Source organism: Citrus sinensis, chromosome 1 (assembly GCF_022201045.2).
Source record: "Citrus sinensis cultivar Valencia sweet orange chromosome 1, DVS_A1.0, whole genome shotgun sequence".
Lineage (NCBI taxonomy): Eukaryota > Viridiplantae > Streptophyta > Magnoliopsida > Sapindales > Rutaceae > Citrus > Citrus sinensis.
The window spans coordinates 23,775,753-23,801,529 of NC_068556.1; the positions used below are offsets into that span (position 1 = coordinate 23,775,753).

At 36.1% G+C, this 25,777-nt stretch overlaps 5 protein-coding genes across 6 annotated transcripts; 1 reads left to right on the forward strand and 4 right to left on the reverse strand.

Annotated features, from left to right (window-relative positions):
- Positions 1–6,272: 6,272 nt before the first annotated feature.
- LOC102615361 (uncharacterized) lies at positions 6,273–7,333 on the reverse strand. Its single transcript, XM_006488933.4, has 4 exons — positions 7,186–7,333; positions 6,996–7,093; positions 6,682–6,907; positions 6,273–6,598 (listed from the first exon to the last, which is right to left on the reverse strand). The coding sequence occupies exons 1-4, from the start codon at positions 7,262–7,264 to the stop codon at positions 6,474–6,476; spliced, it is 528 nt and encodes a 175-aa protein (XP_006488996.1). The 5' UTR covers positions 7,265–7,333; the 3' UTR covers positions 6,273–6,473.
- An 841-nt stretch (positions 7,334–8,174) lies between these two features.
- Positions 8,175–11,255, reverse strand: LOC102627213 (putative pentatricopeptide repeat-containing protein At3g16890, mitochondrial). Its single transcript, XM_006488807.4, has one exon. The coding sequence runs from the start codon at positions 11,200–11,202 to the stop codon at positions 9,037–9,039; it is 2,166 nt and encodes a 721-aa protein (XP_006488870.1). The 5' UTR covers positions 11,203–11,255; the 3' UTR covers positions 8,175–9,036.
- Positions 11,256–13,327: 2,072 nt separating this feature from the next.
- Positions 13,328–14,794, forward strand: LOC107178373 (3-oxo-Delta(4,5)-steroid 5-beta-reductase-like). The gene is made up of 2 exons (XM_015533460.1): positions 13,328–13,575; positions 14,110–14,794. The coding sequence occupies exons 1-2, from the start codon at positions 13,328–13,330 to the stop codon at positions 14,792–14,794; spliced, it is 933 nt and encodes a 310-aa protein (XP_015388946.1).
- Positions 14,795–15,076: 282 nt separating this feature from the next.
- Positions 15,077–17,212, reverse strand: LOC102627496 (hypothetical protein). Of its 2 annotated transcripts, none has more exons than XM_006488808.4 (7): positions 17,038–17,212; positions 16,714–16,776; positions 15,818–15,880; positions 15,674–15,721; positions 15,499–15,561; positions 15,340–15,405; positions 15,077–15,251 (listed from the first exon to the last, which is right to left on the reverse strand). In XM_006488808.4, the coding sequence occupies exons 2-7, from the start codon at positions 16,762–16,764 to the stop codon at positions 15,246–15,248; spliced, it is 297 nt and encodes a 98-aa protein (XP_006488871.1). In that variant the 5' UTR covers positions 16,765–16,776; positions 17,038–17,212; the 3' UTR covers positions 15,077–15,245. The 2 variants fall into 2 exon arrangements, with proteins under 2 accessions (XP_006488871.1, XP_052298740.1); XM_052442780.1 differs by lacking the exon at positions 17,038–17,212 and adding an exon at positions 16,855–16,997.
- Positions 17,213–19,404: 2,192 nt separating this feature from the next.
- Positions 19,405–25,354, reverse strand: LOC102627794 (beta-D-xylosidase 1). The gene is given in 9 exon segments (XM_006488809.4): positions 19,405–19,787; positions 19,789–19,827; positions 19,829–20,346; positions 20,431–20,844; positions 21,035–21,385; positions 21,679–21,776; positions 21,922–22,091; positions 23,089–23,367; positions 24,865–25,354. Coding segments are annotated over 9 exon segments (2,361 nt in total). The 5' UTR covers positions 25,264–25,354; the 3' UTR covers positions 19,405–19,694.
- Positions 25,355–25,777: the final 423 nt, after the last annotated feature.

The window sequence follows — 25,777 nt, forward strand, 5'->3', positions numbered from 1 at the left end:
TTCTTGGCATTCCATGCAGCTTGAAAATATTATCAAAAAATATTCTTGCAACTCCGACGGCTGTATAAGGATGAGATAAGGGAACAACGTGTGCATATTTTGATAGTCTATCAACAACAACCAAAATAATAGATTTTCCATTTGAGATTGGCAACCCATCAATGAAATCCATACAAATGTCTTCCCATACCTGCTGTGGAATAGGAAGGGGCTGAAGTAATCCAGTAGGAGCAAGCTGTTCCACCTTGTGTCGTTGGCAAATGTCACAAGCTGCAATAAATTTGCGTATTGCACTTCTCATGCTCTTCCAAAAAAAATTAGCTCTTATCCTCTGAAATGTCTTATGGTACCCTTCATGAGTGCTATTATGGAATTGTTCTAAAATGTCTTTAATTAAAGAAGAATTTTCCTCAAGATAAATTTGTTCCTTGAAGAAAATTACCCCATCCATTATTTTCCACGGACCTATTGCCTCCCCATCCTTAATACGTTGGAACAGCTCCTGTAAAACCACACTAGATTCAATTTCTTGTTTAATAGCCTCCACCCAATTAGGAACAGGTTGGGTAATAGCTGCGAGTCTCCCACCACTCTCCACGTCGTTAGCTTCCCCTGTCTGTTCTCTCCTTGAAAGAAAGTCAGTCACAATATTTTCTTTCTCTTTTTTATACTCAATTATGAAATCGAATCCCATTAGCTTGTACAACCATTTTTGCTGACAATGAATTGACGACCTAATAAATATGGACGCCATTTTTGCACCGCTAGGACCAAAGCAAGGATTTCTTTTTCATACGTTGATAGCAACAGATTCTTCCCTTGTAAGACTTGACTGAAAAAAGCAATGGGTTGCTCCTGCATTAAGACAGCTCCTATTCCCAATCCACTTGCGTCGCACTCAATAATAAACTTCTTTGAAAAATCAGGAAGAGCAAGAACTGGAGTTTGTCATAGCTTCCTTTAATTTTTGAAATACCGCTTCAGCCGCTGGCATCCAAAAGAAAGAATATTTCTTCAACATTTTCATAAGAGGTCCAGCTATTTTACCAAAATTTTGAATAAATTTTCGGTAATAGCCAGTTAATCCAAGGAACCTTCTCAAGGCTTTAAGTGTACTTGGCTTTGGCCAATTCATCATTGTAGTAATTTTGTCAGGATCCACTGCAACACTTGTTTCAGAAATTATATGGCCGAGGTATTGTACCTTTTTCTGGCCAAATTGACATTTTTCCTTCTTGGCAAATAGCTGGTGAGATCTTAATACAACCAATACAGTTTTTAAATGATGTAAATGCTCACTCCAAGACTTACTATACACAAGAATATCATCAAAAAATACAAGAACAAATTTACGCATGTAGTCTTGGAATACCTCATTCATTAAAGCTTGAAAGGTGAATGGAGTGTTGGTAAAGCCAAACAGCATGACTAGAAATTCATAGTGACCATGGTGTGTTCGAAAAGTCGTCTTTGGTGTGTCACTTGATGCTACCCAGATTTGATGATAACCACTTCGTAAGTCCAGCTTCGAAAAAAATAGTTGCCCCATTTAACTCATCCAATAATTCATCAATAACTAGGATTGGAAATTTATCGTTGATGGTAATCTTATTTAGAGCTCGATAATCGACACACATTCGCCAAGATCCATCATGCTTTTTAACTAAAATGACAGGTGATGAATAAGGACTATTGTTGGACTTAATAACACCTGTAGAAAGCAAATTAGCAACGATCTTTTCTATCTCTGTTTTCTGAAAATGGGGATAACAATATGGCTTAACACATACTGGCTCACTTCCTAATTTCAGTGGGATTTTATGATCATGGTTGCGTGAAAGTGGCAACCCTTTGGGCTCCCCAAAGACATCATCAAATTCTTCTAAGTGCTTTTGCAATGATGGAGAATGTTGATTCATCATGGTAATATTTTGAACTGAAGATAATTGAAGCACCATCCCTTTTTTGCACTTCCTTACTTCCCGATTCACCTCCACTTCCCCCACCAATTTATCATCTGCAATAGACTCCCCTCGTAAGACAATCTCCTTATTTGCTATTATGAAGCTCATCTGTAGCTTTGCAAAATCCCACATTATTTGCCCCAATGTTCGCAGCCATTGAGTCCCCAACACTATATCATATCCCTTTAATGGAAGAATATAAAAATCAATAGAAATGGAGAAAATCCCCTGTAATAATAATGTAACATTGGTGCACTTGCCACAACTAGGAAGTCTTTCTCCTGATGCCACCACCACCTTAAATTGCTCTTCAACTTTGGGTTGTAAGCCCAACTTCCTTGCAATATCTTCACTGATGAAATTATGAGTGCTTCCTGAGTCCACCAAAACTATTGTTGTAAGTGACCCAATAGTCTCTTCTACCTGCATTGTACTTAATGCCTTTACTCCAGAAATTACGTGTAAAGAGATCTCTGGCACCACCTTAGAATCTTCTATAATGGCCTCATCCTCATCCATAACAACGTCATTGTCACCATCATAACATGCTTCAATCAAAAATAATTTTTTACAACGATGCCTTGGAGTGAACTTTTCATCACAATTGTAACATAATCCTTTAATTCGTTTTTCTTGCATTTCCACCGGTGCCAATCGTCGAACCGGAAGGGTTGAATTAGCAAAAGTCAGTTCTTTTTTTACTGAATTGTTCTTTTTTACCTCAGTAGTGGTAGTGCTACGTCGCTGTGAGATGTTTCTAGCTTCATACAATCGAGTTAGCCGAATGGCTGATGTCAATGTGTTTGGCCTTCCATCAGGAACGTCTGCTTTAATGGTGTCTTTCAACCCACTAACAAAACAACTAACTTGTCGATCTTGTGAGAGTTGTCCCACCTTAGCTAATAGCTTCTTAAATTGAGTTTGATAATCACATACGGAACCAACTTGTTGTAGCTTGATTAATTCACCAAAAAAGTCTTGGAATTGAGTGGCGCCATACCTAGCATGTAAGCTGTCACAAAACTCTTGCCAAGTCAGCATGTCTCTTTCCTGTTTGATCAGTTGGAACCATTGTTGAGCATCTCCTTCTAAATGAAACGAAGCCAACGCCACACGTTCTTCTTCTGGAGTTTGATGAAGATGAAAGAATTGTTCAACTCTACAAACCCAACTAGTCGTGTCTTCACTGCCATTGTACCGCGGAAAATCAAGTTTAATCATCCTTGGAACATAAGAGTGATGTGTGCTAATTTGACGACTGCCCATGGTGTTTCCTGATCGCCCCTGATCATGGGGTGGGGCATTAGAGTGTTCTCCTTCCTCTCTTTCCATATTGACCTCTAGTAAGGAATTTTTGGAATTAAGCTTTCCAAATAATTCATTGATCTTCTCCAAAATCTGTAGCTGACCAGTCATGAGAGAACTTACATCTGACTCTAATTTCTCCACCCTTTGATCCATGCCTATGCTCTGATATCATTGTGGTACGTACTGGGGGTTATTCCTCTTTTGCTTGTTGGAACCTATTGTGAAAATATAAAAATACTACAAATTGTCAGGTTGATTGAGGAACCTGTGACCTCTGCACTTGAGTTTATTTGAATGAAATTTGTCTGATCTCTTTATTCACTAGTGGCTTGGAATAAATAGCCAAAAGTTACAACGTTCATGTCCTAAGAAAATTGCTAAAAAGTAGCCTACTGCAACTACTTCCTACGATAAAATAGCAACAATTTGCATTTGACTAGGACTATGGAATAACTACTAACGGTAGCCATTTATTTTTTTAAAAAAAACAACAAGATCAGACACGTAACATTGAAACATTAGGGTTAGCGCCAAAATTTGTTGAAACATATAGGGGCAGGCGAAAAATAACCCTTAAAAGAATGTGAATTTTCATACTAAAAAAGTACTCTTATAAATATTTTCAACTAAAGGGCATGAAAATTTGAAAGCGATCAATTATCAGCCACACATAAAACTTTGCAAAGCAGAAATAAGAAATTCCAAGTACCGCACAGAAGCACACATAAGTTTGAAAAAATAGAAATAAAGAATCATAGCTCCAAAAGGTAAATAGATTCCCAAAAAAAAAAAATTCTAGTTAAACAATGTCTTGGTGATTCAGAACTTCAGGCCTACTCCTCGGAGGATAATACCGCCTCTGTGCCTCCTCCCCATAGAATAATACCACCACTCAAGGCGCAGTTAACCAAATAGGTGGCCAGTTACACATTTCACCACGGCCGTGAAAATTCTCAGGATTATCAGTACTCAGCCCGAAAATGCTCCAATCTTCAATCTCAGAACCTTTCCGGCGCTTAGTGTCCCGCTCATTATGGTGTAGAGGTTCATACTCATTAGTGAAATATATGCAATTTCCTGTGCCAACACCCTGATCCTTTTGCAGAAAAAAATCTCGAACAATTTCTACCTAGAAATAAAATGTGATCAACCCCCGAGCTATCCAACAGCACCCATCGACTCCTTTTGCACAAATCCAGCTTACATATCTTAAAAGTTTTTGGTATCACGATCTCCGTTCAGAAATCTACAAACAATCAGAATTTCACCGTATAATTCAGCCAAGTATCTCAGCACATGTATATTCTCTCCATGTGCATTCAGATTGATTCTAACTTTGTTAAGACTGAGCTTTCATCGAAGCAACAGTTCTTCTTTGACTTCTTTTAGCTTTTGAGCAAGCAGTTTTAATATCAACAACATGGACGTCATAGTACTTGGTCAAAAGACAGAAACAACCATTAAACGAGATCACATCCACAAAGGGATTATCATCATCTTCTCCTTCTATTTCACATTCACACCAATTTTGGATTTGCTTGTTCCACAAGGCAAACTTATCTGATTTCAAATTTAAGAGGATATACACACAGCTTTCCTCGTCAGAGTTCCCTGACAATGCCAACTTATGACAGCAATTTCCCGCACCAGGTTGAAGAATATCGGTTCCTGAAAAAGGATTCAGCAAAGAGATACGGATTATTCTTAGAAGGAAATCCCGCGAGGCCGTCCAAAATTGTCCAATCAGGCCTCACAATTATCAATCACTCGTCAAAAGATCCCCTTAAGCATCCTCCAAAAGCCTGGGTGATTTCCAAGAAACGTATCTTGTTTTCAAATATGCTAAAGCCAGTTCTGGTTTTGGTAGAAGCTTGGCCTGACATCAAAAGCCGAGGAATTCCCCACGATGATGGCTTGTAACGCAGAGAATCTATTGAAAATTCTCTCCATTATTTGCTAACTTTAACGAAAGATGAATAGTCAGTCACAGGTAATTTCTCTGAGATTACCTCAAGTATAAGACTTGACCAATCTGCATGCCACAGGTAAATCTTTCTTTTTCTCAGGGTAACCATGGTTCAATTCAATATGCCTGCACGTCTGATTATAAAACTGAAGATAATTCAAAAGTCAAAACTAAAGTATAAGATATTTCGGCATCAACAATCAGAGTTATCAACTGGATATTACTAGCCAGTACATTTAAAACACCTCATATCGATTTTTCCAGCAGCTGATAGTAAAACTAAAACGAATTCTCGTGTAATTATGTTGCAAATAGTACTGATAAGTGACGACCTCTATAATATCTACAATCTCATTCTAAGCTCTCACCAGTCGGGCAGTTAGTCAATGGCAAAAATACATTAGTTATTATTATTATTATTATTATTATTTTTGAAAATGTTATGGAACAACTCAAATCCAAACTTTGTTTTTGAGATAATAACAAAAGGGTATTTCGTAACAGGTCTAAATTATCTGCAATATAGGGGCACTCTTCACTGAAAACCTCTATTTTTCTGTTACGACCCAAAGGTTTTCAAGCAGTTCTTCTGGTGCTGACACTCCAAGTTCTTCTATAAGTACTATAACTGAGATATAATAAATTGGCAGTTGGGAGGGAAAACTTGGGAGATCAACAACAAAAGACTTAGAAACGTCAGATTTTTCAATGGTGAGTGGGTGTGGAAAGGAAGCATTATACCCGAAATCATTTGATTCACTTATGAGACCAGTGTGTCAAATTGGTTCTAGTCAATCTTCATTAATTAGTCTTAATCAAGTTTGATGATTACTTCGAAATCAAACTTTTGGCGTCAGGGGCTTCCCATTTACTACCGGGCACATTTTGGTCTCCAAAGTTAGGAGAAAGATCATGCATACTCTGTCAATTGGCAGTCCCTAATGTACAAATTGAAATTTTTGCAGTGGAAGTTCCTGTACTGCCTTGGTGTTGAATGTAAGAAGAGAAGCTTGAACGGGGGAAGATCCTTGATCTACTTATACACCAATGCAAAGGCTTCTTGTTAATGCAAATTACATATTCTGCAATTATTTTGTACAATATTCATACAGCTACTTGTATAAAGACATATTCTTCTGGGAATGTTATTCCGTCTCAGTAACAGAAAGTACACACTTCTCGTTTGTTTCAATGGATAGCAAAACAAGACTTTTCACCAGCCTAGACATATCAGTCTACAGATCAGCGAGCAATAAACCACGAACCATGATCATCAGTCCAAGTCCAAACAGCACCTTGTAGGCTGCCTTGTATGCACTGCTTCCTTGAGTTTGAATATGCTTACTTACATTGAAATTACCTACACAAAAAAATTAGGGTGAATATAAAAAATTTGTAGTAACCAGAAGAAAGTATTGTCATCATAAGCTAGTAATAAGTAACCTTTTTCAGGGCCATGGCTGCATCCAGCCTTGATTGTGTCTCTAATATCTTGTATGGTTGCTTTGTTGTAGAATTTGAAGTGCAACATAATGTTTTCTATGCAGTCGAGCACTAGATTCGTCTCTGTCAGGCAGGGGCCATTGCAGTATTTATCTGTGTAATCAGGAGGCACGTTGATGTTTCCATTCTCGGTCAGCCTGTAGGATTGTTCGCAGCTGCTGTAAACCTGGGAAATTGTCCAAATTACAAGCAAGAAAATAAGATAATTTTGAATGAAAGAAGAGTAGTTCGTATACATCTAAGCTCTCACTCACATATTTGTCATTAAAGCATAGCAAGGCTTTCGCGACAATCTGAGTTGGATCACCACCTGCAACGCCTGATTCAGGCACAGTCTCTTCTTGTGCCTTCCCTGACAAGAATTAGTGCAAATAATCAGTACTTTCAAAATGAAACCATACCTTTGCGTGCAGGATGCTTTATGTTTTTAACAGATACGGATACCTAAGCTGCAGCAAAAGATAGTGATGCAAATAAGAATTACAGCTGAAAGCCAGAGCTCAAGTTTCACAATGTATGCCATTGTAAAAGCTATTAGAAAAAGTTCATCTGAAAGAATTAAAAACTTTGGCTAATTATATACCAATGCAGCGTTGCTATTACGGTTATCAGCTAAATTTAATCATGCAAATTTCAATGCAGTGATATGTACACTTCTCATTCCATTGGGCATGCCTAACAAACTGAATCATCTAGAGTCTTATTCATGTTCTGCAAATGGTTGAAAAATGATATAATAAGTTTGGTGAGCACAATTGGAAAATTAATTAAGTGCAAGTTTCGCTTTGCTGGGTATATCGGGCACTAAATTTGGAGGAACAAGAGGACTTTGAAAGAGAGAGCAGTTAGAGTGCAAGTCACCAAATATTTACTTTACGAGGAATTTGTCTTTGAGGGGTAAAAATCAAACCTAAAAAAGGTTTATCAGTTTCATACTCTTGTTACGAGGTCAAGGTTGCTTCGGGTTAGCTAGGAAATTAGTACTAGGTTAGTGGCTCAAGTAATCCATCGCAGAGAAGCATGATATTGGTACAAATGACATGTGGCAACGAGTCAAGGAGTACATGTGGCATGCTATAGACAATTCCTGATGAATTTTAGATGTTCTGTTTCTTCATCTTTCTTCGGGTTTCCTAAATGTATAGGTTAAAAAATTAGAAGTTCTAAAACATTCTCCTGGTTAGTGTGCGTCAGAATTAACCTCGTTACTTGTTGCGATGTTTAGGACGACTGAAACAATTTACAAACAGGAAAAAGTTGCAACTTTCAGAATCTCCCAATCTCTAAATTTCAACAAAAGAACATTTAAAATGTTATCACAGTAACGTTAGAGAAAGCACTTTTTCAAGAAGTGAAAGTTGCTATTCGAATTAAAGGTTCATACAGGGTCATCTGCGTTACAACTGAATCTGCAATGAGGCGGTATTTGAATGTTATAAAAATTATTTGCCTTAAGGAAAGCATATACACTTACGACGAGTGACATTTTTGCCTAAAATTGGCCACCAGAAGGGGAATAAAAGAGGAAAAAGGAAATGAACAATTTTAAACTTCTTGAAATCCGATGTGTGAATTTGTAGTACGCACTGGATACAGGTCATAAGCTGACGGGGAACATGGAGTCTTTCAATTGCCAGGAAAACCATTCATTGATTATGGTTCATTTCCACTGTATACCCTATCACCCCATTGATTGAATTCTGCTTCAATAACAAGGTTATCGCATCTAGTGCCAAGCTCATACTCCGTAGATCGTATTACACAAATTTTGACTGCAGAGAATGTAGCACTGTATGAATGCGATACAGTGCTCTTAATAAGTGTTCTCACTGACTTTTATATGCTCCTTACAATGAGCTGTTCTTCTCCAATTTGTGGAATGATAGTATAATTGCAGTCACCATAAGTGAAGATCCCAATTGAAGTTTGAAGCAAGTCATAAAAAGGAAACATGCCTTGACCCCCACAACAGCTGCCAAGCTGCCTATTTGAAACTCACTCTGGCAAGTCGACTCTTGCAGGCAACATATGATTTTCCCATTGCTTCAACCCACATTTGTTCCATTCGATAGTGCCATAGCATGAAAGCATGAGAAGAGCACTCTGCCAAGTCCAAATGTTATCTCCAGATAATCTGTTTCCCTTGAACAAAGTGAACAACTGATCATGCAAATCCAACCAGGGACAAGGGCAACATTGCAATCAGCAAGACGGCAGCCATGAAATTTGTAGTTGGGTCGGCTTCAACATTTAAACTCAAAGCAGAGTTATTAAACAACCCATCGAAACCGAAGCCTACAGACCAGGGAAAGATTTAAAAGAAATTCCCCTCTCTTTAGATGTTTTGACTATATCATGGGCCTCCTCAAAGCGGCCCTGCTGCACCAAGGTTTCCAAAATTAAGTTAGACGTATAAGAATCAGGATTGCAACCATTTTGTTCCATTGAAAGAAACGTCTGCTTCGCTTCATCAAATCTTCCTGACTTGATCAGTGCCTTGATTAAAGCACTATATGAAAAATTGTCAGGTCTTAAGCCCAATGTCAACATGGAAAAAAAAGCCTTCTCTGCTTTCTCAATCTTATTCATTCTACAAAAACTTTGAATGAGAGCATTGAAAGTGTAAATATCTGGACTTATTCTATCTGCCTGCATCTTTTGGAAAAGTCTCAGTGATCTAGCAACATCACCAATGGCACACAATGAACGGATCAGTATATTATATGTGATAGTATTTGGAGGGACACCCCATTCAACCATTTCACTCAAACAATCTAATGCATCCTCAAACCGGTGTGCTCGACAAAGGCAGTCGATCATTGAATTAAAAGTGAATTTATCTGGTTTGAAACCACATTCTAAAAGCATTACCAAAAGTTCACGTGTTTTATGTACTTCTGCATCCTTGCAGTGCCCACTGATTAAGGTATTGAACGTGACAAGATTTGGAGCAATATCTCTATCTCTCATCTCTCTACAAATCTCTGTTGCCCTGTCCATCATATTGACTTTGCAGAAACAATCAATTACCATGTTATACGAATTCACATTTGATACAAGTCGATCCTTGAAAACATGATTCAAATAGCGATCCCCCTCCACATCTCTCCCCGCTTTGTACAAAGCTTCCATGAGCAAGAGATAAGTACTAAACCTTGGTTTCACACCTCGCTTGATAAAAGTATCCAATATCCCACATGTCTCATTGAGATCCAATCCCGTTACCAAACAAGTCACTGTATAGTCAAATGTCGAGCTCTCAGGCAAGTAACCCCTATCACCCATCTTTCTCAAGATTGCAGCTGCCTCAGATGCCATTGAGTTATTTGAAAGACGATACAGTAGAGTATTACAAACTAATTTCTGTGTGAGAGGCTCCCTCTCCATAAACCTTATTAGTAACTCAAATGCTTTATGAGGATCCAAACAACGAAACACACCATGAACCAATGATCTAACAGTAGCTTCATTAGGACAAACATTCCTCTCCTTCATTATCTCTAAAACCCTGAAAACTTCTGCTACCCTCTTAGCATTACAAAACCCATCAATCAGGATTGTGTATGTATAAACATTAGGCGCATATCCCAAGCCCTCCATCTGTTTGACTAACCGAAGTGCTTCATCCACCACACCGATTCTACAAACTCCATGAATAAGTATATTGTACGTAAACCTATCTGGTTTGCATTGATCGACCGACATTTGTTGAAACTTCAAATATGCCAAATCAATGGAATTGGATTTCACCAATGCATCAATAACTGCATTATACAACCTTGTACTAGGACTAATACCCAAAAATGAAATCTGCCCAAAGATGTCAGCACAGTACTTGGCCAATCCTAACCTGCCCCAACTACCAATCAGAACGCAAAGCAAATCTTCACCTATTTGAAAACCCGAATTTTTAATATCTTTAAGCAACTCAACTGACAAAATAACAGGACCCATTCTATGAAGTACATTGCCTAAAACTCCCTTAACTGATTGATCCTTAGCCAATAACAGGTTGATATTAGAAGCCCAGATATAAAATCTTAGAGAATGAATTGGGTTTTCTTGATTTTGTAAAATACTCACTGCAACTCGAGGTACCAAATTGATCCTATTGGCTTTCAATTCATGGCTTAGCAATAAAAACCAGTCCTTTCTAGCAAGAGCTTGAGAAATGTAATGATGATCAATCAGTTTAACGTCACTATGAGGTGAAACATGATTGCTTGAGAGTGTAACAAAATTGAGTTTACTGAAATTATGAGAATTCAGTGAAGATGATGAAATGGACAAGATACCTCTTGAAGAAGCTTCAGTTTTGCTGTTATTGTCGTGGTCAAAAGACGGGTAGAGTTTGGGCCTTGAGGGGCTTTGTTTGTTGAATGATTTGGGATTTGATGATTCTTCAGGGAGGTTTTTAAGTGAAGGTTTTGCCCTAGAAGCCGAAGAAGAAAGCTTTCTCATGTCCTCGTCTGACTGCTGAAGCAGCAAGCCATGTTAGGTTAGCTCAAAGAAACGGGAAATTGTAAAATTAAACGATTTGACGTTTATGACAGAAGGGCTTCAGGCCCACTGAGTCTTGGGTAGAAACTTGGTGCACAGTTTAGGTTGCAAGTTTATAACCTAATGGGCCTCCACTTCCATTTTCATATAGGGGTAGATTTTGGAAATTTATAATAAATTAGAGGTTCTCGATCTGTGACTAATTTTGTAAATAGGACAAAAGCAAGTTACACAAACCAAGATCCACAAGATCATAGATCAAAGAGTACGATACAGATATCTATTAGACTTTGTTTGCGACTGTAGGATTAAACTAATTTTGTAGATAAAATATTTATACCATATTTAATAAGTTCACTAGAATTAGAATAAGTGAATTATAATTAAACTTGATCATACAATCATAAGATTAGTAATTTTAATTTTCGCGTGAATTTAAAGAGGATAAGATTGAGCAGTGATTGTCCCTTTACAACTTTTTCTTTTTGTTTTTATTTATTTATTGTTAATAATTTAACAATAATATAGACCTGAAAAATGAATAAGTGCATTAGAGGTACCCACACAACAATTACCTCCACCAGGGGCACACTTCTAAATTACCTCTTTCAAATCATACTCCACTAAGGGTGCGTTTGGGATTGAGGTTGGGCAGCTGTAGTTTAAAAGTTACAGCACTAAAGTGTTTGGTAAACACTAACTGCTGTAGCTTTTAAGTTATATTGATATGATTTTTCACTTGTATAATACAAAATCTATTATATCTTTAATAATTTTATCAAAATTATTATTTAAAATTTATATTTAGTATATATTATTAACTTTTGTTTCATAATTACAATTTTTTTTTCACAGCAGTTGTAGCTTAAAAACTACAACACCTCAATCCCAAACGCACCCTAAGAGATTTGGTTTTTCCAATTGACACAATAACAAAGTTTCGGCACAAATCAATCTTTTAGCATATGAATTCTTCTTCAAAATCTGAATATAGCAAAGGCTTCAAAACTAGAAGAAAACAGTGACCTTGCAAACAAAATCCACAGATCCACCACAATCCCCAACAAGAAAGAGAACAAAAACAACCACCACAGATATGAATGGCAACCAACCATCACATGGAGGGAAAACTCTTCACACGGAAAGAAAGACCAATCTTCATAAGGAATGAGAGACCAACCTTCGCACGGAAGGAGAGATCAAAAGATAAAATAAGAAACGAAAAGGGAAAAATATATTTACAAGAAGAGAACTTCCATTTCTTTGTATTAGTAGATAATCAACTTCACAACGGTTGTAGATTAAAAACTGCAACCTTTAGGTACTTCACTGCTTGCTCGCATTGAGAAAGACGTGGCCATGTGCATGACAAAAGTTGTTGTAGGCCACAATTCGTGGTGGTAAGCGCAAATTTATGACTAATAATTTCTTCTTCTTCTTTTTTTTGAAGAAATAATTCCATTAACAACAGGACAATAATTTTCAAAGATAATAATATAGGTGTGGTAGAAAATCTTTCACCCAAATAAAAGAATTCCTATAATGGATAGAATATTTTAGTAATGTATTGTTGTATTACAGATTTTTGAGATACGTCAAACCTGAAAAGAGTGTTTTGGAAAGAGGAAGTTTTTTACTTTAAAAATAAGCAAAAACAATTCAGTATGAGCATTAAATCAATTCGAAATGTATTGAATCACACGAAGTGAATTTGACTTAACTATTAGTGGAGATAAATCATCCTCCCTAACAAACCGTAATCCAAAGCATAAGGCAAAAAGATGACTGTTTGGCAGAAGATGAACAACAAAAAACAAATGCCGACTTTGTAATGGGCCAAAACTTTCCAACCATCCAGAAATTAATTATTTTCCATACCGTCTTTCTATGTCATGTGCCTCTTTCAACCCCATAAAGAATATCACCATTTCAATTTATATACTTTCTACTAGCTTTTATATTCAACTTACACTCTTAAGCCATTTACACCTCTTTCTTTCCTTCCTCACAACTCACAAGCAAAAATGGAATAAGAAAATGTTCATAAATCGGTGGCGATAGTAATTGCCTAATTGGTGTTACCGGTATGGCTGACTTGAGCTTTGCTGAGGCCTTCAAGAGCCCCACAGCCTTAGGCGATCCATGGGAAGTTTACAGCTCGGCTTGGCGCCCCAAGCAAAGTTGGTTCCCCTCCTCTACCGTTGATCATTACATCACTTTTGACGCCACCAACTCCGGCAACACGACTGAGAAGTTGTCACCGTTATCTAATGAAATCACCCATGTCTTTTGGTTGCAATTCAAGTGCTTGAGAGTGAAGAAGCTAATGTCAAGGTCAACAAGGTCGTGTTAGCCAATGTGCTTATACTGTGTTTACTTCCATGAACGGGAATCAATGAATCAGAATGGGAAATGAGTTCCACAAAAAATTTGAATATGGGAATGAAACATGGGGTTCTGATTCCTATAGGGGGAGTTGGGAATCAAAACCCTTACATTGAAGAAACGAAATTGCCCCAATGAACTTTAATAATTCTAATTTTATCCTTTAAATTAATACAAAATATAAAAGCCCAAAATTCATTAAAAAAATTAAAAATACATGAAATAATAATAATAATAATAATAATAATAATAATAATAATAATAATAATAATAATAGTTATTATTATAATTAACTAAGTGTATTTTAATAACTTGAAATAATTTAACTTATTTTGATTTTGATTTCAAGATAAAATAAACACGTCAATAGGATTCTAGCCTATTCTAATTCTGATTCCTACAGCTCAAGTAAACAACTTATTTTGATTCTCATTTTTCATTCCAATTGCAGTTCATTTCTATTTCAACCTATTTTAATTCCAGCCTATTTCGATTCCTAACAAGTGAACACATCATTAATGTCTTAAAATCATCTCTAAATCCACGGCTTACGCATATTACTCAAAAAGGCCCTCAATACTATATGGACCTGGTCCATGATCCGGCCCATTCAGCCCATGCCAACCCTCACGATCCGCCCCTTCGAGACGACCTGCCCCGACTACCTTACCGGAACTTTTACTGCGCACTGGAAGACCTTGTAGCATCATACACGCCAGCGATATCGTACTCAATACACCATTCTTCTATCATAATAGGCACTTCTTCGAGGAGCGTGTACAACTCTCTACTTACTTTAGATGTCTATCCTGCAATATGTCAACACGAGGGGTTACCGTTTATGTATCCGATACCCGATTCATGTGGGAGCATTTTTGTGACATGTCGGATGCCCGTGTGTTGGCCGAGCAAAACATATGGGCTGCGGTCCCGGCCCATGAGAAGAACGAGACCTTTAATTGTACCAATGGGAATGTCTTTATGTGGAAGTGTATGGAAGGTAACATGCGAGGTCTTTGGTGTTGAATTTGTACCGTTTGATGAGAATGATGAGTTTGATTTTGTGGGGATGATGAAACAGAAAGCGAAAGTGTGGGATGAAATAGCGGAACAACATGGGCTTTACAACATCAACAAATTGGAAGAGATTACTTGTTTTAGGCACTGATTAATGTGTTACATTTCGGATTTCAACATGTGTGTAGCATGAATAAGAGCCGTGAATTTGGGTTTTTTAAGTTTGCTGATACCCTTAAAAGTCTTGGTATGTGGGTGACAAAATTGAGAGTGATGAAGATCATAGCATCAAATTAAGATCAAAAGGCAGCGAGATTACTTTATTTTGATATAATTTTGGTGCTTGACTATTTTATGAAGAAGCTTGTCGTTAGTTTTTCTATTTTTTTATTTGTAAATGACTTGTCGTTTCTTATTGTCTCAGCCTCTATGATATTATCAAGGGAACCAATAATTGAACATTTTGTAATAACAAAGACAATTTTTCTCGAAGGCCGAGCAAAACACCTCAAAAGGAAAGGACAATTCTAATGTTTACAATTTTCTGAATTTCATGAATTGAAGTCCAATAATCACATAATATAAGTTCTCTGACCAATTGTTCAATCCTGCAAAAACATTAACCAAAGTTAGTGATCGTAACAAATTATTTCTATGCATATTGAACTACTGAATTTTTTTCAATAGTCTGCTCACATGGTGATTATCACGCCCAGATGTACAAGCTGGTCGTCTCGGCGGCAGCTGTTGGTGTGGAGTTCTCTGTAAATTTTACAGATGCTCATGTAAAAAGATTAAAGTGTTTAATAAAACATGTTTAAGTTTACTTGACTCGAAAGCGGTCGAGTTTAGTACCTGTAGTTTTGGTCTCAGAGTCTCTATAGCCACCAGAGAATTTTGGTTAACTCCAGCACCTTGCTGTTGCAAATTCAAACAATTTGAAGAGACGAAATCAATAATAATTCTGCAAAAAATTATAATTGTTCTAAACGAAGAACAATTTTTTTGTTATATTTTGTGACATTTTTACCTTATATAGTGCCCAATCTGCTGAATCGAAGAAGGCATGTCCATTGTCCTATTCCAATTCCATTATAAAGTTTTCCTTAATTAGTACATTTCAAACTTCACAATTAAACTGGCTCTGCTCATATTTATAATACATTGAACTTACCTGTGAAATTAAAGGCTTCTTCTTTGGCACCAGACCTCCATATTTCTTCTCCGTCGACGCTGCCTGTGTATAAGAATGAGTGAAGAAAAATCAGGGACTATTTTGTATACTTATTCAAAAGATTTATCTTTATTGACCGTACACAAAATTTGGGGGTTTTAATGAAAATATGCTTGAATGGTGGAGTTAGTTTAGTTCGAACACGTGTCGAATTTCAATTGATTGAAGAAGAAAACAGGTGTTCCACGTGAAATCACTTCACTTGACAGGCCAACAACAAGTAGGGTCATTTGATTGTGTACACAACAGTGCATTGCCGACATATTTTTAAAGAATGTCTCTGATTTAACTTCAAGTAAATTTGATAATATCGTAATAATCTGTCGTGTCAAAGCACTAGCCGTTAGATGTGGGACCAAAACGCCACATGGAACCATTTCAGTCCACGAACCCCCCATAAAATATCTAAATTAAATCTAGCCCCCTTTTTAACTTTTACACTAATAAATCTGAAAAATAACCACTAATTACGAGTAAAATCAACATAAAAAAAAAAAAAATTCCAGCACCAAACAAAGTTCCCACTAAGCATGATACACGTATACCACAAAATGATGCAATCTGGACTGTCGACTCTATCTATCATCATAGGCTTTTGATTCAAATGGACGCTCTACGTAGATTGTAAGTTCACCAAGTTGGGACCCCCCGCCCAAGAGCTTAACGTTACACGAAACTCTGTGGCTGTGTGAACCCCCATAACGTTAGAATTTATGGTTAAATTCATTAAAGACCCCGTCTTTGACAAATTTAAAACTTTTCCAAATATATTTTGCAATTCATCGACTCGCCCCTAATTGTTGCAAACTGAGGAACGAAAAGAAAATATTTCGTACCTCATGGTCTTGAGAAGAATAGAAGTCCTGGCCTCTGTTGTAATCCGCCATCTCTCTGCTCTCCTGTCAAGATCAGTCGCCATTGTTAATCATCAACAGGACACATAATTGAAAAGAAAGAAGAAAGGAAAAAAAGAAAACCTTTAAATTAAGATATTGATTGTGAGATATATATATATAAATATACGAAGAGAGAAAGGGAGAGAAGAGGCTATCAATCAAGGCAATTATAAGAAGTAAACATGAAGAGGGCAGTAAGTTTAAGCTTCTTATAAATACATCACAAGGGGCAGCAAAAAGAGGAGAAGAGGATCTCGGCATTACCTTGCAAGAGGAGAAAAGAGAGAGATGCAATGCAAGATGGAAAGATAACGAAAGAGGAGACGAAGCGAACAAATTCAAAGAGATAAAAAGTGAGAATAAAAAGGGAAAGATAGAATGTGAAGAATTATATATGAGGAGGGGTTGAGTGAATAGGTGAGATAAGTATATAAATCTAAATAATAATATAAGTTGGATGTGCAAATTGCATTAGTAAAAGAATTGATGGGGGAGTAAATTTGGAAACAACAATAGCTAGCCAATAAGAGAAGTGTGGATTATGGGGTTGGTAAGAATAAGGTTTAGGGTACGGCACAAGAACAAGAAGAGAGATTATTATTTTCAATCTAGGGTTTGGTTAAACGTGTCCGTTAATTACTAGTATTAATTGTGAACAAAGGGCCATAAAACGAGAGTAGATCTGGTGTTTAGTTGCACTAATCTTTTGGCAGTCCTGTACAAATTTAATTTTGATTATCATATCAGTTGCTTGCATATAATTTAATTATTCAAAGTTATATTATTGAAAAAATCCAATAAATTTGAATGCATGTAACATTTATGTGTATAATCTTTAAAAAAAATAATAATAATTGGATGAAAGTTTTATTTTTTTTCCCCCATATGACTAGTCGTCGATGCTGTTAAGATATCACCATCAATTGGTCCATCCAAGCCCACATCGTACATACTTGCATGTGAAAGCATGATTTTGTATACCCCATCATTTTCCCTCCCACATATTCCCCATCTACAAGTGTGAGCGATGGTCTCGGTATAATAATTTTGGCACATTTTATTTCTTCATTTTCATTATCAATATATCAAATCGAGAAGCGATTATCTTTTCAAGTGGTACATTTTTGAACATTTGACATTGTTGTTTTAATTATAATTAAAGAAAGTGGGAAAGTGACTTAAGTTTTGCTTGATTGAATCTAATAATTGACAGATCTTATTCATTAAATTTTATTTCTGACACAAAAAAGGAGATTTATCTATAACGCCGACGGTAGAAGAAATCATTTCTTTCATTTTCTGTGCCTCACATATTGGAGCCCTTATTCATTAATATAAGTTTATGCGATATAAAGTTTTCTCAGCAATAACAGACAATAGGTTTAATTTTGCTGAGGGAAAAATCCCATTTCGCTCCTTGGATTTAATGAATAGTCCATTTTATTTTTATTGTTTAAATAATAACTTATTTTATCTTTACTTTTTAAACAATAATTTAAAATACTATTTAATTAATTTACCACTGGTTTATTGTATAATTCATTGAAGGTAAAATAAGATTTTTAGTTGAGGAGACACAAACCATTTTAAAATAAAACTCTCAAACACAATTAAATAACATTTGACTTTTTACATAAGTTTAAATTTTAAGAATAACTTAATGAATAAAAAATAATAAACTAAACAATACATAAAATACATATCTAGGAAAAAACACAAAAAAAATTATATAGATTTTACAAGCACCGGAGTGTGTTTATTTGTTTTTATTCTTTTTGTCTTGTAACTTATCTTTGACCGTAATATGCTCAATAATTTCTTATTGAAATAATAATAATAATAATAATAATAATATATTCATTAAAAATTTAGTTGACTTTCATTAAGAAAAAATAATGAAAATACACTAAGTTATCCTCAAATTTTAAATTTATGCAGAAAGTTAGATATTATTTAATTGTATTTGAGATTTGTATTTTAAAATACTTTCCATCTATTTAATTGATATCTTGTTTTGCCTCTAACGAATTATACAGTAAACTAACGGTAAATTCACCAAAGTATATTTTTTTGAGCTATTGTTTAAAAAATAAGAATAAAATATATTATTGTTTAAAAAAGAAGATGAAATTGATTATTATATCAAACCATACATGAAAAGGGCTTTTCCCTTTTTTTTAATTAAACCCGTTCTAATATAATGAATAAAATCAATGTGGTTAATTATGGTAGCTAAGGAATCTCATTCAAATCCGTATTTCTTAATTTGAAGTCATTTTAATAAGATTATTATTTAGTGATGGGTTGAACTTTTGTTAAACACTAAATTTACATCAGGATTTAATAATTTTCTATTTTTCATTTATTTTACCGAACAACCTCTGATCTAATATTTAGCAAAAACTCAGTAAGACATTGAAACTTTATCTCATTTTTAGTGCACCTAAAGTAATGAATTGGACAAGCCGCTAAAGTAGAGCCGTAATTAGTCAAATTAATGGGGCCACTCTTATTGTGTACACATAGTCTTTTAAAATGTAAAATGTGACCGATACGTTAATAACTAAATAAATGCATACCAAGCAATGAAAGAGGAAAAGAAAAAGAAACAAGAAGAGATTAAAAAGGAGAAATTGGAATCAAACTATAATTGTATTTCTTCTATGAATTTTAATTTTGGAGCACAAGTAACTCAATAAGAAGGTACAACAGAGTACAAACAAAGAGAGTTGCAAAACCAGCAAAGCTTGAGAGCTGGTTTCATTAATTATTGCTTGCAACTGAACAATTCCATTCCATTCAATTTTGCTTTTGCAAATCAAGAATGAATTGGAACTCAATACCTATTTTATACAAAAGCCCACACAATCAACCACTACTATTTGTAACTTACAATTGCAACAAATATAATATATTGTCCCTTAATTCTTCCCTTTGCTTGTGCAATGATCAAGGAAGACTAGGAACATCATTATTAAAATTTGATCCCCTCCAAATTTGCTTGAAGAGAGATTGAATGCTTGAGATCTCCAATATGGAGACTATGTTCACCCATTGGAATTCTTCGAATTCCGAATTTATCAACAACACTAAGGTGCTTACACACATGAATATCGAGCCTAACACTTTGTAGTGCCCCGGCTGTAACATGAACTTTCTTGAAACCAATTAGTTGCTTATTTGGAGACCAATTTCCAGCCGGGGGTTTCGCGAAAACCAGAAGCGTATGAGTCCCGGCCATGTCGCCGGTGTTTTTGATGTCAACGTGTAAACCTAATGACATTGCATCATTGCAATTTGTATGTGCTACCCTAATTGCATTGCTTGATATGGTAGTGTTTTTGAAGGCGTAGAGACTTGTTGCAATGGGTACAGAAAATTGATTTGGTGCCTTTGATAATGTGTGTGCAAATGTTGTGTAGCTCATTCCGTGACCAAATGGAAATACAACTGGGCCTTTATAGAATCTGTAAGTTCTTCCAGGATAGCCTCTTGCTGCTCGCATTCTCATGTCTGTCATTGGCAGTCTAGACACGTAATCCTGAGGGTACCAAGTCATTGGCAGCTTTCCTCCTGAAAAGGGAAAATGGCTTCAACTCCTTTCAAAATCAAGCATAAGCACAACAGTTATAAACATACTCTGATATAATTAAGTACCTGGATTAGCTCTTCCGAACAAAACGTCAGCAATGGCGGCACCACCAGCCTGCCCAGGATAACCAACCCACAAAATGGCACCGATTCTCGGATCATTCTTAGCAAATGATACATCAACAGGGCCGCCACACATCAAGACCAACACAACAGGGCCTCTTGATGCCTTGGCAACTCGGGATACGAGCTCTTGTTGGCGTCCAGGCAAAAGCAGTCCTGCCCTGTCTATGAATTCTGCCTCTATCGATTGATCAAGTCCCATTACTAAGACGGTAGCATCAGCCTGGCGAGCTGCTACTTCAGCGGCTCCGATTAATTGGTTGCCATTACAAGCAACACCAAAGCAACCTGCTTGATGAATCGTCTTGGCATATCTTGAAATCCCTTGTAGCGGAGTTGTGTATCCACACGCAACACCTGGAGATTAAGGAAATTGATTAAATGATCATGAAATTATCTTCAAATTGATACGTGACATCAAATCCCTGTAATGAGTTAATTTTCAGTCATTTCAGGCTTTCAGCACGACTCAGTACCTGTTTGACATAAATCATCAAACTATATCTTTAATGGATGAATTATGAAAAATCAGGGATCTGTTGGATACCTGCATAGTTGCCGATCATGGTCACGGTGACGTCAGAATTGGGTCCAATGACCGCAACAGTGTGATGCCTTAAAGTGGAAAGTGGCAAAGTTCTTGCAGAGTTTTTCAACAAAACAATGCCTTGATGGGCGGCTTGGAGGGCTAGCTGCTGGTGGGCTGGAGTACAGACATCTCTTGGACCCAAGTTTCCAAATGGTTGGGCCGATGGCTCGCCATCAAACATGCCAAGCCTCATTTGAACCGTTATTGTGTAGGCTAACGCTAAGTTAACATCCTCTTCTCTTAGCAAACCTCCCCGTACTGCCCCCTCCGTGTGAATTGCTAGAAAAGGCCCACAGTCCAAATCCAGACCTACGAAGTGTTTTTGCAATTGGGCCCATTAGATTTTTTTGGCCCACTAAAGGAAACACAGAACAAACATGGAGTGTGGTATACTTATATGTAGATCCCTATAGTTTTAATTTCTCAAAGAAGAGAACCTAGTTATCCATTTATAACGAATAAGTCCCTCATCCCCCAATGAGATCACCAAATTACTTGTAGATCATTCGATTTGACTATGAATATTTAAGAGTACTCAACTTAATAGCAAGGTTATTTTGAAATTCGAATCACACCAAAAGAAATGTTTCAATGTTGCTCACCTGCTTTGATAGCATCTGCAGCTGCTTCTTCTGGTGTTCGGGTATAGTGTTGAGTATTATATAGAACTCCAACGGAGTCACAATCTGACACAATGTACCTGTTTGTGACCAAAACCAAATATAAAATTATCAAATCATTGATAATAATATAACAGGACTCAAGAGCCACTATTTTATTTGAATTCTAAAGTCAAAGCTAATATAATTTGATAACTTCTATATTAAAATAGTAAGGAGACTCACCCGTCGAGACGCCATTGGCCATGAATGGTGTTTTTAAGTATATCAGGATCAGCACATGTGGGTTTTCCATTGACTTGATTGTAAGAGCACATTACACTGGCAACTTTGCCTTCCACTACACATGCTTTGAATGGGACGTTATATGTATCCTCTAAATCTTGCTTGCTTACCTTCAATTAATTAAAAATAATGCAAAATTAATTAATTGTTTATATTTAAAGAAAAAAATGAATTTTTAACTAGCCGTGTAAGAAGCTTTTAATCTTGTCGATTAATTTATTTGTTTGGTTTACTTCTTTATCTTACCTACTACCTAGAGGTTCTTCTTGACTTAAAAAGAAATAAAAAACGAATCTTGCTTCAAATTATTCTGCAAAAGATAGCACTTCTAGAAGTAGTAATAAATGATAACTATGACAAAAATATTTCATCTTTTCTATAGCAAAGAAAGTTTTAGATATTTTCGCTATGTTCACAATTTTTCTTTAGATTCTTCTCAGCATGTGTTTCTCAATCAGTCACATTGGTGGAAATGATAATATTGGGTACTTTAATTATATACTCCCTCCTTTGTTGGGTTATTATCATACATGTGTTTATTTTTGTTAATTCATTGAGAGTTGCGTGGTCACAATCTAATGAAACTTGGCGTATGCACAAGGAGTATCTAAATCTTTGTTGAAGATAGGATTTTAGTTCCCACTAGATCGAAGCCAATAAATTGTGCACAAATTTGTCAGTTTCACTATGATTAAAATTCTAAAGCAAATGGTACATGACACGAGAATGCTTAGTTCAAAGGTCACAACAAACAAAATCAAAGTAAACTGATTTTATAAGCATCTACTTATTATTTTATAATTTTTTAGTCTATTTTCAAAGCTAAAGACTTTGCACAGGACAGCTAAAGAAAATGACATGTGACCGTGGCCCAAGATCATAGCCTTAACAATTTAATTAGCTTTAATTGTAACGTGCAAGCTATGCAATACTAGTTAAGCGATTTCAGCTTCTTCACACATTTCGAACGAACATGTAATACTGCTAGCTTGCCTATGTGATTCACCTAGATAGCTACATATGTTTATTGAATCTATACACATTGACATGATTCATTAAAGGAAATGAAACAATATATATATATATATATTTGAAATCTTTTCTTACCCTAGCATTGAAATGGTACCGATCCACGCCATTCCAATTGTCAAGATCATAGGCTGTGTAATGTTTACAACATGCAGCGACCTTGAGCCTACTGCCGGTGTTACCCTGGAGTCCTCTGACATAACTGGCGGCATATTTTCCGGCTAATACCGGGTCTTCGCCGGGCGTCTCTTGGCCTCTGCCCCATCTTGGGTCCCTAAATATGTTTACATTAGGGCTCCAATATGTCAAACCTGCCATTCCTCCGTTGTACATTGCTCTTGCTTCATCAGACACCACCTGACAACCAAAGTATATTATTAGCCGTTATTGTTTAACAAAAGAAATTAATTTAGTGAAAGATTTTAACGGGAAAAAAAAGGCAACATTTAGACATGCTTTTTTAGAATAAAAAATAAAATAAAAAATAAAAGAACAACTCCGAATGTTAAGAATTATATTAATATCCTTTAAAATCTTCGAAATATATAATCTCTCCTCATTTGACATTGCCCTAATTAATTGAAAGATTAAAAAACATTTTAGGAGACGACCCTAAAACAAAAAAAATTATACATTACATATAGTTGGCGAGTATCTAGACATATAGAGCAATAAAAAGGTGGTAAATTTATGGTCATATGGGACCCAAAAGGAAGGAACCGTGGCTAAAATATGCACGCAACTCCTCAGTTCTTCACTTTTGTGTTTTTTTTTTCCACCTGACATGTGCTACAAACTAACTTTTGCATGTAACTTGATGAATCTAATTACTTGGGAGAACTTAGAATTCATATTGTTTATTATCATTTTTAATTTCATATTTATAATGATTAATTTGGAGATCGACTTCCCCAACATAAATAATAATTTTGAGTACTACTGAAAATTTTAGCATCATGAAAAGCGAAAACTAACAAACAAATCACTGATATAAAGACAACGTAGTTGATAAATGGTGATGTGTTCTTTCCAACAACATATTTGATAATTAAAGATGACAAAATTTTGGAATCTTTATAATAATTATAATAATATCAAAAGACATGGAGACAAGGGAAAAAGGGTGACGGCCGTGTATGGAAATTTCAAGGGCCACTTATTATCTATCAAGGGCAAGGCATGGGACAATTCAACAAACGGAGGACAATTGCATAATTTAGTTCAGGAATGTTTGAGCACAAAATATTTTATTGTAATTTACGAATATTCAAAATTTTTTGTGTGTCGCATGTGATTCGTCTTATCATGAATCGCTATATATTACTTGTGCCCTTAGTTATATTAATTTATACGTTCAAGTGTAATCTTCCAAGTGAACAAATTCACAATTTTAGATATTGTAACTACTAATATATATTACTTTTTTTTTTTTTCTAATAAGTAGAGTGGTCCATGTTTTATTTTACAAAATACGGACATTCCAAAACAATACTTATAGTCGTCACTCACATAATTGTTAGAAAATTTTTAAAACGTGATTACGACTGATAGAAAGTTAAATGAAGTTCGTGTCATTTGAAAATTCAACTTAGACCCACAATATAAAAATATCCAAATTTTAAGAAGAAATTGAACACACAAATGAAGATTAGAAAGGAATGACTATCAAACGAAAACGCAGGGCTGGCCGACTGGGGGGTTATTTTACGGATTTTGCAGCAGTGGCCAGCGAATTTGCCTAATAAATAAACCATGCAAAAAATAAAATAAAATAAAATAAAAAAGAAGATAAATAATTAACTAAAAAAAAAGAAAAAAAAAAAAGAGAAAGAAAGAGAGAAAGAGAATCCTTACCCGTCCGATTTCTTCCCAGAGTGATTCATTAAAAGCAGCAGCAGTGGTGATGACTTGAGGGAAGCTAGTGGCCCCAGGGAAGGCCCCACCGAACTTAGTCCCGGGACCCACATTTGACACCCCATGAAGAGCCTCGGACCACCACTCGTATCCCTGAATCCCAAGCCTGGGCACAGCCGCCGCATTGTTCACAAGCAGCCTTATCTTTTCCTGCAATGTCAGCCGTCCGATCAAGTCCTGCACCCTGACATGAATCGGCACCGACGTCCGGCAGAATCTCAAGCTCCTCGTCAGCCCGTTTCGCGGGTCGCATGCAAACGGGACACGCGATTCCACGAAACGGGAGCCGAAGCAGGAAAAGATCAAGAAGAATGTGAGAAACAAAAAGTGTCGAGGCATTATTATCAAACAAAAGAATAATAACCAAGAGGGTTCTTTTTCTTTTTTTGTTTTTTTGTTGTTGTGAGCGAGTAGAGATGAAGGAGGGTGCGTGTATATATAGAGGGGGGTTGCGTTCATGATTGGGATTACACGTCGACGAGGGGCTACTTACTGGAGAAAAACGAAAACACTACTCAGAAAGAGATGGATGTAAATGTGATGAGAGCAAGAGAAGAGAGTGAGCGTAACACGCAGTTGGCAAATTGGTGGGAGTAATCTAGCTAGCTAGAAAAAACAAGGTTGTTGATAAATTAATAACAGAAATGGAAAGGTAAAAGAGGAGATTAAGGAAAGTAGCTACGAGGCTGCAGAGCCCGCCTGCTGTAAATAATATATAATAACTATATAAGCCATAACCTATAAATGGAGCTGATCAATTATTAAGATTGAAACTGAAACTGGGTGTGGGAAAAGCTGGAATGCTGGTCACGGACGTGCGAATCTCTATCTTTTATGTTTAGCAAGTTGGCTG